The following is a 15,549-nucleotide window of genomic DNA, read 5'->3' as shown; positions in this document are numbered from 1 at the left end:
TGAGAGGTGGGTACAGTAATTATTTTGAGCCCACAAAAATAATTCTTCTAAAGACCACCTATTCTATGATACCATTTATAGGACGTACCCAGGGTTGGCAAATCCATAGGGACAGAAAGAAGGTTAGTGGGTAGGGAGTGCTAATGGGTATGGGGTTCCTTGGGGTGATGAAAATGTTCGCAAACTGATTGTGGTGATAGGATGTGAATACACTACCGCTGAAGAGCACACTTGGAAAGGATGAACCCACATGGCATGTGCATTCTAGCCCATCACTGGCCAGTGTTTGTCGAGTGCATTGATTACACGAGCCCTGCCGGTTCTAGGAGGAACGGTGCACCACGTGTATTTATTTATCTGACTGAGTTTTCACCTACGTACAGCCTGCCTTGTCACACCTGTATTTGGGGGCGCTGTCTCACCTGTCTACTGTTCGGGCTTACTGTAGGCCTCGTGTCCCGAGAAGGGGGGACCGCGCGGCACCCCGTGGATACGTGGACTCGTGGTGAAGCGTTACCTGGAGAGGCGCCTCTTGCATGCGCCCTGATACCCGGCCAGGCCCTGGGAGGCCCCGCGGACACTCGACCCAGGTGTCTGACCCTCGGACACTGGACTTGGGCGTTTGGCCCCTTGGACATTGGGATCCGGGCGGCCCGGCCCTGCGGACACTCGACCCGGGTGGTCTGGCCCCTCAGGCACTGGACTTGGACGGCCTGGCCCCGCGCGCCGCAGCCTCGCCGCCCGAACCCCACGCCCCAGACCTGCGCGCGTAGCTTGGGACTGGGCGCCGCGGCGGAGGCGCGGCGGGCGGTTGGTGTGGCCGGGCCGTGGGGCGGGGCCGCGGGGCGGGGGCAGGGCCGCGCCGGGGAGGGGCTGCCGTTGCGGGCGGGCGGCGCAGGCGCGCTGCGGCCGGCGGTTTCCGCGACCCCGCCCGCCCGGCCTGGCCCCGCCGGCCTGCCCGCGCACCCTACGCCGTTGGCGCCGGCATGTCGGGCCCCGGGCAACCGGAGCCGCCTCAGGCGGGCGGGCCGGCGGGCCCCGAGGGCGCGGACGCGGCGCTGGGCGAGGCGGGGCTGAGTTTCACGACCACCGACCTGAGCCTTGTGGAGATGACCGAGATCGAGTACACGCAGCTGCAGCACATCCTCTACTCGCACATGGAGGCGGCGGCGGCCGACGGCGAGCTCGAGACGCGCCTCAACTCGGCCTTCCTGGCGGCGGCGGCGCCGGGCGCGGCGGCGGGGGGCTTCGCGGCGGCCGGGGGCGCGGCGGCGGGGGGCGCGCCGCCCGTGTACCCGATGCTGTGCCCGCCTGCGCTGGCCGATGGCGGCTTCGCGGGCGCCAACCAGTGCCTGGGTCACATTGACTTCCAGGAGCTGCGCATGATGCTGCTGGGCGAGGCGGGCGCGCCGCCCGCCGCCGAGAAGACGCCGTGCGCCGACGGCCCGGGCGCCGGCGCACCCCGGCCCAAGGCGCCCGACGGCGCCGGCAAGGAGAACGTGGAGGGCGCGCCCGAGGCGCGGGCCAAGTCGGCCGTGCGCGTCCGCCTGGAGGACCGCTTCAACAGCATCCCAGCCGAGTCCCCGCCAGCCCCGCGCGGCGCGGATCCCCCCGAGCCCGGCATGGCGCTCAACAAGTGGGTGCATCCCCCAGGGAGCGGGCCGGGTGTAACTAGGGTCCTCTGCAGAGAGGCACCAGCCTGGGTCCGGGTGTAAACCAGGGTTCTGTGCAGGGAAGCACCAGGCTGGGTCCGGGTATAGACCAGGGTCCTCTGCAGAGGCCACCAGCCTGGATCCGGGTGTAACCAGGGTCCTCTGCAGGGAGGCCCTAGCCTGGGTCCGGGTGTAGACCAGGGTCCTGTGCAGAGAAGCACCAGCCTGGGTCTGGACGTAGACCAGGGTTCTCTGCAGAGGCCAGCGGCCTCACTGCAGCTCGCATCTTAACAGGGAGCAGACCTCAGTGGGTCTGGAGGCCGAGCTGAAAGTTTGTGTGGTCTGTGAAGCACAGCAAGCAGATATTAAGTACACAGCCTGCAGCATCACCTTTGCAGTGTGCACTCAGCGTCTGCATGCGGAAGAGAGATGAGTTGAGATAAGTGCACACATGTTCCTGAGGAACAAAGGTTTTGTCCCCAAATCACTCACCTAAATGTCAGGAGAGACCTCTGCTTCCCCCTCTGTTGACTCAGGTTGAGGCTGACCCTCATCTTGCACAGATGCATCCCCTGGGAGGAAAGACGTCACGTTGTGAGGTTTTGAGTGTAAAATGCAGCTTCATCCTTCAGCCAGACTGCCAGCCCATAAGTGATCTCTCAGCAACAACTATCGGAGAGGAGTCGCCTGTCTGCTAGGGTGTCTCCTCAGCTTCCTGTCTGTCCCCACCCTGTAGTTTTCCCCATTTTGCCCATAGTCGTCAGATTTTGGAGGATGGCCAAAAAAACAGATTGGTGTCAGAAGTGTGATGGGAAGGGAGGTGTAACTAAAAGATGACACACAGCCACACCTTCCAATGTGAGGAAGAAAGTTTGAACTTGTCCCCTACAACACTAGCTGATAATTGTCTGTAGAGATTTCCATGATGGGGGGCATTCATGGTAACAGATTCAAGTTCCTATCTAGAAAATCAAATGTTAGCCTTTAGAGTGTGATAGTTAGTGATTGTGGTGTTTCAGGAAACTTACCTGCCACATGCTCTTCATGTGTTTCTGGGTTTCTTTTGTCTTGGCAGTTTGGTAACTCTTATTCGCCATCCATCCGAATTAATGAATGTTCCTCTCCATCAGCAACAAAACAAATGTACAACATTAGTGAAAAATAAAACTGCTGCTGCAGCCACTGCTCTGCAATTTACATACCCTCTGTTTACTGCAAATAGTTGCTCTGCTAGTGGAAATTCTAATCTTTCACAAACACAGGTAGGGAAAATGATTTGCGAAGCTTTGCTCTTCTGTATTAAATGGATAAATTGTATTTTAGTTAGGCCCCAAGGATTTTTGTTTCTTTCATTGAGCTCAATAACTTTTTTAAATCGAGAGTATTTATGTGGTTCGGGGATATTTAAAACTCCTTAGTGCACCTAAAGTTCTTCAAGTTCATGTGAATAGCTTTGACGTTACTTCTATTAAAGTGCATTTTATTTGTACGTAGAGAGGAGATTGTCACCTGTTGATAAAGTTCCTGTTGCTTCATTTTTTTTCCAGAGTTCTAGTAACTCATGTTCTGTACTTGAAGCTACCAAGCATCAGGATATTGGATTGCCGAGAGCATTTTCTTTCTGCTATCAGCAAGAAATTGAATCCACTAAACAGACTTTGGGTAGTAGAAACAAAGCTTTGCCTGAGCAGGTTTGGATTAAAGTAGGAGGTAAGCGATAAAACAGAGGCTGGCAGGTGCTTTCTCCTCCTGCCTGATGTCTTTGCCCCCCCCTTTTTTTTTTTTGGCCATGGGTGGGAGAGGGGAGAGAGGTGGTTTATAAACAAATGAAATGATCTCGGAAGCCTGCTTGCGTCTTAGAAATCCTTCCGTCCCTCTGCCCAGTCACCTCACTTTGAACATCCTTGCGAATTTTGAACATCACGTTTATACTTGGCCTGGAAACGTTGAGTTTAGGGGCTGCTTTTTCTTAACAGTAACCTCCTTAAACAGAAAAATGATAGACTTAGGTACATTTTCGTTACCTTCAAGTTACTGACAGCACTTGCAGGTTTTTTTTTTTTTCTCTTATTTCATACTTCATGAGTGAGGCAGGAGTCTGAAATCCGCTCAGACCTTTAGAGGACGATCTGCAGATGGGCAGAGGATTGAGTTGGGAGCAAGAGGCCATAAGGTGATACAGAAAGTTTTAGAAATAAACTTCTGAAGGCAAACTTTGCTTACCCCTGACGTTAACCCTCAATCCGTTTTTCCTGGAAAACATTCTTTTTCGAGCTATCCAACGATAACACAGCTTACACTCAGCTCTTCGAGAGCTGATAAAGACAGGGTAGGGATGCAGCTCTCCTTCTTTCTCCCACGCCAGTGATTAGTTTTCCATTGTTCTTATGACATTGCTCGCGAAAGTATACCTTAACATTTGTAAGGTAGAAAGGTTAATGTTAAAATAGTCCCTGTACTGACTACTCAGCTGAAGAGTATTACCGATACTTGCGAATTCCTCTCTATGTCTTTTGAAAAGTTCTCACCATTCTGAAATGTGTGTTAAGGGGTTCTTTCACCGTAGAGGGTTTGGCTTTGTACGGTACCTGGGGAATGCACATCACCGCAGGTACTAATTAGACGCCTGCTGTACTTTGATAGAAATTTGACATATTTCTGTAGCACAGGTCAAAGGTATGATGTGATTACTCCTTTTGTGGGGGGGAATCTCACTTGTAAGGTGAGGGCATGTTTAATCCTAAACCACTTAGGTTTTGTCCTCTTCTGAGCATTGCAGTTAGAATATCAGTTGTCTATTAGGATAATTGCACATCAAGAAAATCTCTTGGAGAAAATATTTCAAGTGTTTTTTTCCCCATTCTGAATATCAGAAAAATCAAACAACTTCTTGGTTTTTTTATTCATAGATGACAGTTAAAATGCCTGTTGATTTAAAAGGGGGACTTTTGACTGTATTGCTGTATAAGCTGTATTGATTACGGAATACCTGGGGTGTTTATATCTTGGATCGAAAATACCAAAAAATATATTCAGCATTCACGAGGGTAAGTTTAGAAGAACAGAAAAATGAAAATACCACTTTTTCCTTCTTTTGCAAAGAAGAAGCGCTGTGTAAGCAAGCAATAAGCAAGAGGAGTCGGAGTAGGATACGTCAGCTGGACACAAACCTAGAACGAAGAGCCCTGGGAGAGCTCCAGAATGTGGGTGAAGGCTCCGCAGCAGCGCAGGGTGCCTGGCAGTCGGTGGAGTTGTCCCAGGCCACCTTCGGGGAGCAGACCCAGAGCGGGCCCCAGCGGGGCCGGTCCCAGCGCAGGGAGAGGCACAACCGCATGGAAAGAGACAGAAGGTAATGTGTGGCGTACAGCTGTCTTAGGCGCCGAGCCGATGTGGCCGGTGGTGGTGACGGGCGCCTTTTTGTGGAAAACAATGGTGTAGCCATTTCTGTGTTCAAGGCAGGGAAAGCTGGCTAGAGTCAGTGGCCACCGTGCTTTGCTAGGTGGATGGGGGTACCCGAGACCACCCCCAGGTCTGATGATTCATTAGGAGGACTCATGGCTTCGATTTATTTTGGACGAAGAACCCAGCAAAGTCGGCAGAGGCGCATGGGGAGAGGTCTAGGGGCCCCAGGCGCCAGCTCCCCAGAACACCTCTCAGCGGAGCCACTCAGGATGCCTGTCACCCCCCAGCACTGGTGACATGTTCCCGGACAGCAAAGCTCCTTAGAGACTCAGGGCCCTGGATCCTACTGGGGGCTGGTCGGGGTGGGGGGGGGCATTCCCTACCTGGCACGCGGCCAAGTCCCAGACACCCAGAAGGAAAGCTGGTGTTTATAAGCCAGTGGCCAACGGTGGTGGGAACCCCCCCGAAATCTAAGTTCCCAGGTGCTGACCGGGGCAGCCTTCCTGGGAGGGGGGCCGCCTGCGTACTGGCCTACTCAGTTTTGCGTGGCTCTTTTAAGGATATTGAAGAAGGAGGAAGGTACAGCTTGTGTAAGTTGTTTTATCTGTGGATTTTACTTGTGCTGCTCTGTGGAGAAGCACAAGGTGGTTAATTTTTCTGTTACAGCTGGGCACGGGGCGGGCCCCTAACTTCGTCATCTGGTGAGTGCTTTGTACCAGTTTCTGTTTTAGGCTCAGGAAATAGAGCATTGAGCAAGACGGATATTCATCTCTGAACCTACAGTGTTGAGCAGTGGAAATTTATTTATTTAAAGGGATATATTAAAGCTAGGCAGCTAGATACCTTTCCTAAGGATGTGTCCGCACATACAGGCCAAGCGATGGGCATCACTGAGCTCACCGCGAATTATAATGGGCATTGTTTATATTTATTTAATAAACATTTACTGAATACCTACCATCTGAAAAAAAGCCTTATACGTACTACGTGTTGACGGTAAAAGTTTTCATCCTTACTCTGCCATTTCCTAGTTTAACAACTTCCTACACACTCTTTACCTCTCCACCTGAGTCTCTCATCTATAAAATAGGGATATCACCTACTGCGTAGATGGGACACAGGAATTAAACAAGCTGAAATGTAGTGTCTGGCCCAGTGCCTGCAGCTGCAGAGCATCTAGTGAATTCCTGCTGTTGTTGTTACCTTACAAAGTTGCTCTAGAGTTCTGAGTGTACAGGTGGGGAAATAGGAACAAGGGCCGTATTACCTGAATGTAATACGTGAAAGTTAAAAATGGTCTAAGACTCCAGGTGGGATGTAAGTCATCCCTGAAAGGGCTGGATTTGGGGATATTCACAGGCTGGTAGTCTGTGGTCCCTTATGAACCGGGGCGCCTTGGAGAATCAAAGCTGTGAATCCTAGCTTCTGTGACTTCCTTGGCACCTGGGGGCAGGTGAGTGAAAGAATGTCCTGCCCAGAAGAAACACACACACAATTTTGCTTCCAGTTTCAGGGGGTTTGGGTCCATCCTTGGTCTAGAGACTTGGACCTGGTCCTTGCTCCTGGCCCAGGAGAAGTAAACAGGAAACTTTCCAGGGAGCGTGACTGGGCTTAGTGGGCAGCTGAGGGTGGGCTGGCCGCTGTAGAGGGGAGACCCGAGGTGAGGGCCTGCCCTTCCTACGCTCTCAGTGGCCAGGCCGCGAGCTGATTCCTCAAGACACACAGACACCTGCTCTATTCCTTCGTTCTGCTTCAGCTTCTCTATGTGATCACTTTGGGTTTTGACTGTAGGCGCAGAATCCGCATTTGTTGTGATGAGTTGAATCTTTTAGTCCCGTTCTGCAACGCCGAGACGGATAAGGCGACGACGCTGCAGTGGACCACAGCGTTCCTGAAGTACATTCAAGAAAGACACGGGGATTCTTTCAAAAAGGTTAGTATCTAGGCCAGGATATTTTCAGAATCCTGTAAATGTATCCGTGTTGTTATTTATCCTTTTTCCTCTAAGATGTCCCAAACTGTCCTTTGTTTCCTGGAACCAAACGTCCGATGCTGAGTCCAGTGTGAATAATGCCCTGCTCGTCACTTATCAAGGTGCTAGCCACAGCCTGGATGTGTGGTCAGCTGGCAGTTAGGGCCCTGCTCTGTGCAGTGGATTGTTTGGGGGCTTAAAGGGGTTTCAGAGACCTGCCTGTAGGGTATGATTTTTTTTTCCCCCCTCAGAAGATGTTGTGAAAGGGATAAAGCACAAATAGGGAAAAAAAAGAGGCAACTAAATGTCAAATAAATAATCTGGATTTCAAACATGTTCAGAAGGCAGAGAAGAGAAACACTGCGGCCTGGGGGATCGGGGTGGGGGCTCAGGGGCTCGAGCATCTCCGTTCCTTAGGACAGCCAGCTCGACCTTGACCCTGTCTGTCTGGGCCGAGGAGCCATTGATTCCCTGCAAGCCCTCCAGGTGGGAGCGGATGCTGGGTGTGAGTGAGGGTCCCACCTGCCCCCTCCTTGGGGGTTCAGATGAGAGAACATTCCCTGCATTGGCTTCTGTGCTCTTCCTTGGGGGGACCTTGGGTCCAGGTACCGGCCTCATTTCTCTGGGGATCAGGGCGCGTGGGATGAGGCCTTAGTGAAGAGCGGCCTGGTTTTGCTGCTGGTCCCTGCTGTCGTGTAGTCGCTGCCGTTGACGGCAGCACGGGTCTGATTAGAGAACCGAGCTGAGGTTGGCACTATAAACGTGGAACATTTTGAAAAAGAGCCTTCCGTATCTAGATCCTGGGGGAGCGGCCGGCCGAGCGCCCCAGGCTGCCTGGAACGAGGCCCCTTGGGCTGAGTGCTAAGAGTTTGTCTTCTCCGTTTCCCTTTTCTGTGCCCAAGTGCATTTCCATCTTGTGTGTTTCGTAATTTCGTCAAGTTCCTTATTTTCATTGTATATTTAATTGCCTTTTAAAGCAATACCTGCGTCAAGTTTGTGCTGATTGGATCATTTATGGTTATTTATAATGTGGTTACTCTTTAACATTATTTTTTAGCGATAGACTTGGTTTATTGTAATAAAATAAAGCTTTTATATTTAAAAAAATGATTTAATGGTTGGCTCTGTGTACCTGATAGTGGTAAATTATTATTTATATGATCCATTCAAATATGATGAAGGTGTTTGCAACAATAAAAAAACTTAACTGTCACTATCTATACTCAAAGATTAAATAGGTTAAAAATTTATGGACATTAATTTTTATGTATATTAGGCTTCCTGAATATTTCTGAAATGTAGTTACATTGAATTTGTAGATTGTTTCTGGGTTGGATTACAAGACCCATGAAGAAACAGGCCGAAGTGACGTCAGTAGCAATTTGGGGGGAATTAGAATGTAGGCAGCTTAAACCCTTGTGTCCTTCCTGTTTCCTCAGTGACTTTCCCCCTCTTACTTGCATGAACATTTTGAAAGATGTGATACACGAAAGTCTTCAGTGATTTTCCTAAATTATTTCAGTACACATCTCATCCCACAGGTCTGTTCCGACTCTAACCAGGCTTCTGTCCGAGACACTGGGGGCACCTTGAATAAGACAGAGACCCCGTGGGCTGGAGGGAAGCGGCTAACAGGTTGAGGGTGAATGGACCACCTCCATCCCGGTGTGGGGTCTGGTTGACATGCTGCAAAGATGGCTCTCCCTGCTGTGCAGCAGGGAGACTGGACTCCAGGAGGAGAGATTAGGGGTGGGCAGGAGTGGAGACACAGACCCTGGTCAGAGGCCGCAGCGGCTCTGCTGAGACTGGCCAGGGCCCGCGGTGCTGGATGTAGGGCTGCTGGGCAGAGGAATTGGGGTCCACGGTGGGGTGTCTGGCTGGAGCAGCTGGGCGGGTGGCGCTGTTTCCTGAGATGGGAAGACGTGTGGAGAAGCAGGATGGGGTGGGGCGGAATCCACGTACTGTGTCCGACGGGCTAGGTTTTCAGTGCCCAGGAGGCGTCAGGTGGAGGAGTTGAGAAGGTAAATGAGTCTGCAAGCAGGTGGTTCCCTTTGTTTTATTTTTCTACTGAGCACAGAGTTCACTGAACACCTGCCCTCCCCTCACCTAGTCTGAGCCGTCAACATTTACCATGCTTAACACACACGTGCACACGCACAGCACAATTCCAAAGACAATGACGTATCATGACCCTTCACCTCTAAATATTTACGCCTGTGTCTCCCATGTAACGCCAGTGCCGTTTTCACACCTCACAAGGTCGATAGTCATTCTCTTATACCATCTACTACCCAGTCCGTATTCCCATGTCCCCCAGATGTTCTAAAGGTGACTTTTATGGCTGCATGTTTTTCCAAACCAGCACCCAGCCATGCTCCTGTGTTGCATTCAGTGGCGTTTTTCTGTCTCTGAGCTATAGCAGTCCTCCCTACCGCCCAGTTTCTATTACGGTACTGAGATTTTGAAGAGATCGGGCCGGACAGGTGCCTGTAGAACCCTGGACTTAGATGATTCGTTGTATTTATTTATGGTCATTAAAAATTTTTATATAATTTTAAACTTGCAGGAAAATTCCAAGGTGAGTGCTAAGAGCTCCTTGTGTGCCCACCCAGGTTTACCCAGAACCCCCAGTTGTTCACATTTTGCCCCATTTGTTCTGTCTCTTGCAGTCTAAACCATTTGATGGTAAACTGTGGGCACCATGTGCCTTGATGCCCAAACACTTCAATCTGTGCTTTTAACGAATATTACATTATCTTACATAACCAGAATACAGTGGCCAAAATCAGGACACTTAACTTTGGTGTAATACTCTTATCTAATTCAAATTTTGCCTCTTGTCTCAATAACATCCTCTACACCATTTTCCCCGGTCCAGCCCCAATCCAGGATCGCTGGTGACGCAGTTGTTGTGAGGTGACATTTTGGGGTCGTGACCTTGAACCCTAGCCAGGCTCTGGGGCTGCGGGGCAGTCTGTCACCCTGTGCTTCCCTCTCCTCTGTCCTGTCACCATCACAGTCGTTGGGCAGGACGGTGGCGCTGCCCCCCTGCTTTGTCTTCCCTCCTCCACCTGAAGTTGGGCTGGGGGCCCGGCCCGCACCCACGTGTCCTTGCGCACCAGCCCCAGTTATCAGGTGCAGCCGTACTGTTACTTCTCCCTTTCCTGTGCAGTAGGAATTCTGTCCTTTTTATTTTAAATTTAGTTTATTGCAGTGTAGTTGATTTACAGTGTTGTGTTAGTTTCTGGTGTAGAGCCAAGTGACTCAGTTGTGTGTGTGTGTGTGTATATATATATATACACACACACATGTATATATATACTTACATTCTTTTTCATATTCTTTTCCATTATGGTTTATCACAGGATACTGAGCATGGTTCCCTGTGCTGTACAGGGAACTGTAACGCTCTATAGGGTTAGGACCTTGTGTGTCCATCCTGTATATAATAGTTTGCATCTGCTCACCCCAAGCTCCCACTCCATCAATGCCCCACCCCCACCCCCTTGGCACCCACCAGTCTGTTCTCTGTCTGTGAGTCTGTTTCTGTTTTGTAGATAAGACACAGCATTTTATCTGTTTCTTACATTTATTTCTCACGTTCTGATCAGTGCAGATGGCAGTTTTAAAAACATGTTGGGGCTTTTCCATTGTGACCTCTTATGTGGTCAGTTTTTTAAAATTCTGTGTTTATTTGGAAAGGACGTGCATTCTCGGTTCGGCGAATTCTGTATGTTTATTAGGTTGAGGTTACGAATTGTGGTTCAGGCCTTTCCTGTCCTCTCTTGTCTGTCAGACCTGTTGTTCTCAGAGCCCCCGTGGCATCTCCCACCGTGACTAGCCTTGTCCCATCTCTGTGGGGCTCTCAGCGTGGCTAAGTGTCGGGGGCGCACCCTCCCACCTGGGCCCCAGGTCTGTCACCCCTCTTGGTTTCATTAACCCTTTTCCTTTAATTGTCTCGTCTCTCTGTACAGATGACACCTGTCTTCTTCCTCTTCCTGACTTCCTGGTATAATTTCCCGACATGTAATTGGAACGATCTTTCTTTTTCCCACTAAAAATAGTTTTTATTATTGGCCTTCTCCTATTTACAAATTTAATGTGAATATCCAACTTTGACCAGACGTCATCTCAAGGTGTCTGATGAGTTGTAAAAATCCCTTAAAACTCAGCTATTTCACTTAAGTTTCGTTGAAATAGACGCTAATTGAGAGAGCAGAGTAACAATTACTAGCTTACCTTTGACGCAGTCAAGGGCGGGAGGTGTCCACTTGTCTCCCTCTTTCACGGTCACCCCAAGTTCCCATGAACTGAGTCCCAGGGACCTCGTGAGAGTCTAGATCGAGCTACACCTTAACCCCACTGCTGGCAGAACTATTCAAAATAAAGACGGGTGCCCAGGGCTCCTCATTTTATGATGATTGTTTAGAAAAATCTCTTGAAGTACTTTCTTACATCTGAGAGGTGATTGTTTTCTTCCTTCTGACTTCTATTTAGGTATTCTCAAAGGTCAATTCTGCCTTCTCAAGTATAGGCAAGTATTTTATAGCTGGGCTTTGGGTGTCAGAATATAGAAACCAATGTATCAAACCATGGTTCATCTTACATTGCATTAAGACCCGTTGAAAACCTTTTAAACTTTGGGAAGGAAATTAGAATGTGCTTCTGTGCAGATATAGCTTCTGAGCATAGACAGTTGTTGCAAATGGCAGATGGCCGTGGCTGGGATGCCACGTAGCGTGTGGACAGGTGGAGGGCGCCAGCCGTTCCAGATGACTCAAAAGTCAGAGCAGTGGCAGCAGAGAGAGCGCTTATACTTCCCTTCCTGGACACAAATTAAATAGAAACCTATTATAGTCCAGCAACAAAGAGACAGCACAATTCAAAAGTGGGCAAAGGACTTGAATAGACGTTTCTCCACAGAAGATAAGCAAATGGCCAATAAGCACATTTAAAGATGCTCAACATCACTAATGATCAGGGAAATGCAAATCAAAAGCACTTTAATGGATGTGAGATACCAGTTCACACCCATTAGCTGTGGCTATTGCAAAACAAAATAACAAGTGTTGGTGAGGATGTGGAGAAATTGCAACCCTTGGGATTGCTGGTGGGAATGTAAAATGGTGCAGCTGGTGGTTCCTCAAAAAGTTAAACATAGGGGCTTCCCTGGTGGCGCAGTGGTTGGGAGTCCGCCTGCCGATACAGGGGACGCGGGTTCGTGCCCCGGTCCGGGAGGATCCCACATGCCGCGGAACAGCTGGGCCCGTGAGCCTTGGCTGCTGAGGCTGCATGTCCGGAGCCTGTGCTCCGCAACGGGAGAGGCCACAGCAATGAGAGGTCCATGTACCACAAAAAAAAAAAAAAAAAAGTTAAACAGTTACCCAAAAGAATAGAAAGCAGGGACTTAAACAGATATTTGTACACCAGTGTTCATAGCCGCATTATTCACAGTCACCAAAAGGTGGAAACAATCCAAGTGGTGGAAACAATCCAATCAACAGACGAATGGAGAAGCAGAATGTCTGTACAGCCAATGGATTACTCTTCAGCCATGAAAAGGAATGAAGTTCTGACACATGCCTCACAATATGGATGGACCTCCAAAACAGGATGCTGACCGGGAAAAGGCAGACACAAAAAGACAAGTACTGTATGATTCCACTTACATGAAGTACCTAGAGTCATCAGATTCATAAAGTCAAAAAGTAGAATGACGGGTGCCAGAGACTGGGGGAGGTGGTTGGATGGAGGGTACATGTTTAACAGGGACAGAGGTTCAGTTTGGGGAGATGAGAAAGTGCTGCAAATAGATAACGGTGATGTTTACACAACATTGTGAATGTACTTAAGCCACTGAATTGTACACTTACAAATGGTAAAAAATGGCAAATTTTATGTTATATATATTTTACCACAATAAAAACATTTAGACTTAATTGTGTAAGAATGCTATGCTTTAAAAAAAAAAACTTACAGAAATGTATACACGCACAAAAACGGAGAGACTAGAATAATGAACGCCCGTGTCCAATAACTCAGCTTCAGGCATAACTTTGTTTCACCTATACATCCCCATCCTCCCACCGTCACTGAATTATTTTAAAGCATTACCAATTGTCATATCATTTTCATTCACAAATGTATCTCTAAAAAGAAAAGGCTGTTTAAAAGCACAACCACGTCATCATCAGCTTCCTTAATCTCCCTCCCTGTCCAGATTTCTCTGATTGGCTCACAACTGTCTTTTTACTGTCGACTTACTTAAATCGGTATCCAAACACTGCATTTGGTTCGTAGCTCTTATGCACCTTTTAATCTGTTCTGGCTCCCCTTTCCTATTTTCCTTGCTGTTTGTTTATTGATGAGGCTGAACGTTACTGAACCAAATTTGGGTCCACTTGCCTGCACACAGTAAAGCCAACTTGCTGACACCAGTTGCGGTGAAAACAAGTGCAGCGTTTACTGCAGGTGCCAAACAAGGAGTCTGGGCAGCTAATGCTCAAAAGACCTGAACTTCTTGTTTGGCACCCGCAATAAATGCTGCACTTTCTTTCACTGCAACCCAGTGTCAGTAGATTGGCCTTACTGTGCGCGGGTGAGCGGACCCAAATTCAGTTCAGTAACAATTTTTGGTGACCCAGATGGGATTTCCAGCCCATCTGGGATGCCAAAAATTGTTACTGAACTGAACTTGGGTCCGCTCGCCCACGCACAGTATTACACATCATGATTAGTTATACTCTGTGACGACTTCAGCAGAGAAGTTTCTTCCATATAATGTTTTTTGTGTCATTTAATATACTACATAATCTTCATTAGTTTAATATTTCTCTCTGAGATGCCTCAGGAGCCCTTTGGAAAACTCAAAGTCAGCTAGAGAAGGAAACTTACAACTGTTGTCGAAAGCAGCTCAATATTCCAGGAAAACTTTGCTGTCTTAACAGAGAGAGAAAACCACTTCCAGTCTGCACCAGCTTACTTTTAATAGCGAAGTTCATTTAGTTAATTAAATTCAATCTAATATGAGCCAATCTTGACCCCATGCAAAACTCTTTCCTTAAAGTTCCTTTTCCACAAACCTTTCATCACTTTCTGTATCTGTATTAGTTTGTCCATTATTTTTTCCCTAGCCAGAAAAAACCAGCCCTGGGACGAAATTATTCTCCCTTTTTTCCCTTAACAGAGATATTTCCATTCTTTATACCTTCTCTCACTGACAATGTATATCCTACTTTCTGTACACACTGAAATGCTTCCCTTATTACTTTTAGTAGTTTAATTACACACGTATTACAATTTTTAACCCTTAAAAACTTTAATCTTTACTGAAAACCAAGAAGCGAGTAATTGGACTTTTCTTTATATCAGCATGTTTTGATTGGCAAACTTATGAACACACCTCTAAAAACATACGTTGTCCTATAGCACAGTTTTTCTCTTTAATGTAGTACAAGACGTGTATCTAATAAACTCAAACATCTCTAGCTGTTTTTCTCTCTCATAAGAAGACAGGAGGTGAACTTAGACTTGTCTAGTAATCGGTGTTAACGCTCAAAAGATCTGAACTCCTTGTTTGGTGCCTGCAATAAACGTTGCACTTTCCTTCACCACAACCTGGCGTCAGTAGGTTGTCTTTACTGTGTGAGGGCGAGTGGACCCAATCTGGTTTAGGGACAGTGTTGGTGATTGAGGTGGGTCCTGTTCAGCAGCTGTCTGAGCACCTTTGTCTCAGGGGCAGCCCCAAGACCTTGCCGCCAACCAGCCATCCTTGGCCCACAGCGCTTTTGATTTTTGTGATAAAAGAAACGAGGCACTTGCATTGGCAGGTTGAGATGTCTTTGGTAAGTAATGGAACTCACGTGTGGTGACACCAGAGTATTCTTCCCTATCACATTGACTTCTATAGCAGAATATTGGTTGGGATTTTCCCTTTTGGACTAAGGCTTGGTCATTTGGCTTTTTTTTTTTTTTTTAAACAAATTTATTTATTTATTTTTGGCTGCATTGGGTCTTCGTTGCTGCACGTGGCTTTCTCTAGTTGCGGCGAGCGGGGGGCTGCTCTTCGTTGTGGTGCGTGAGCTTCTCGTTGCAGCGGCTTCTCTTGTTGAGGAGCTCGGGCTTTAGGCACGTGGGCTTCAGTAGTTGTGGCATGTGGGCTCAGTAGTTGTGGCTCGCGGGCTCTAGAGCGCAGGCTCAGTAGTTGTGGCACATGGGCTTAGCTGCTCCGCGGCCTGTGGGATCTTCCCAGACCAGGGCTCGAACCCGTGTCCTTTGTATTGGCAGGCGGATTCTTAACCACCAGGGAAGCCTGGTGACTTGGCTTTGTCTCTGATGGGGCATTGGTTGGGAATTTCCCTTTTCGGGACTAGGGAACTTCGACCCTGAGGGACTGTTTTCCATTGCATTGGTTGGTTTGTTTGCTTGACATTTGACAACAGCGACCATGAATAATTAAGAAATGAGTGATCAGAGCTCTGTTCCATCTTGTAGTCTAGGGTGTATTTTACTAAACTGGTAAAT

At 48.4% G+C, this 15,549-nt stretch overlaps 1 protein-coding gene across 3 annotated transcripts in view; it reads left to right on the top strand.

Annotated features, from left to right (window-relative positions):
• The first annotated feature begins 939 nt into the window (after nucleotides 1-939).
• Nucleotides 940-15,549, top strand: part of TCFL5 (transcription factor like 5) — an 18,632-nt gene continuing 4,022 nt past the window's right edge. Inside the window, exons 1-6 of one of the 3 annotated variants that reach the window (XM_060284473.2) lie at nucleotides 940-1,636; nucleotides 2,728-2,914; nucleotides 3,200-3,362; nucleotides 4,758-5,001; nucleotides 6,846-6,987; nucleotides 12,481-12,904. In XM_060284473.2, coding sequence (XP_060140456.1) covers nucleotides 987-1,636; nucleotides 2,728-2,914; nucleotides 3,200-3,362; nucleotides 4,758-5,001; nucleotides 6,846-6,987; nucleotides 12,481-12,594 — 1,500 coding nt within the window. In that variant the 5' untranslated portion in view covers nucleotides 940-986 and the 3' untranslated portion in view covers nucleotides 12,595-12,904. Of the gene's footprint in view, nucleotides 1,637-2,727; nucleotides 2,915-3,199; nucleotides 3,363-4,754; nucleotides 5,002-6,845; nucleotides 6,988-12,480; nucleotides 12,905-15,549 lie in introns of those variants that run through there. The other 2 variants (XM_060284472.2, XM_060284474.2) reach the window with 2 other exon arrangements.

Source organism: Globicephala melas, chromosome 15 (assembly GCF_963455315.2).
Source record: "Globicephala melas chromosome 15, mGloMel1.2, whole genome shotgun sequence".
Classification (NCBI taxonomy): Eukaryota; Metazoa; Chordata; class Mammalia; order Artiodactyla; family Delphinidae; genus Globicephala; species Globicephala melas.
The sequence above is the reverse complement of the archived record's forward strand: the minus strand, read 5'-3'. Positions and strand labels throughout refer to the sequence as shown.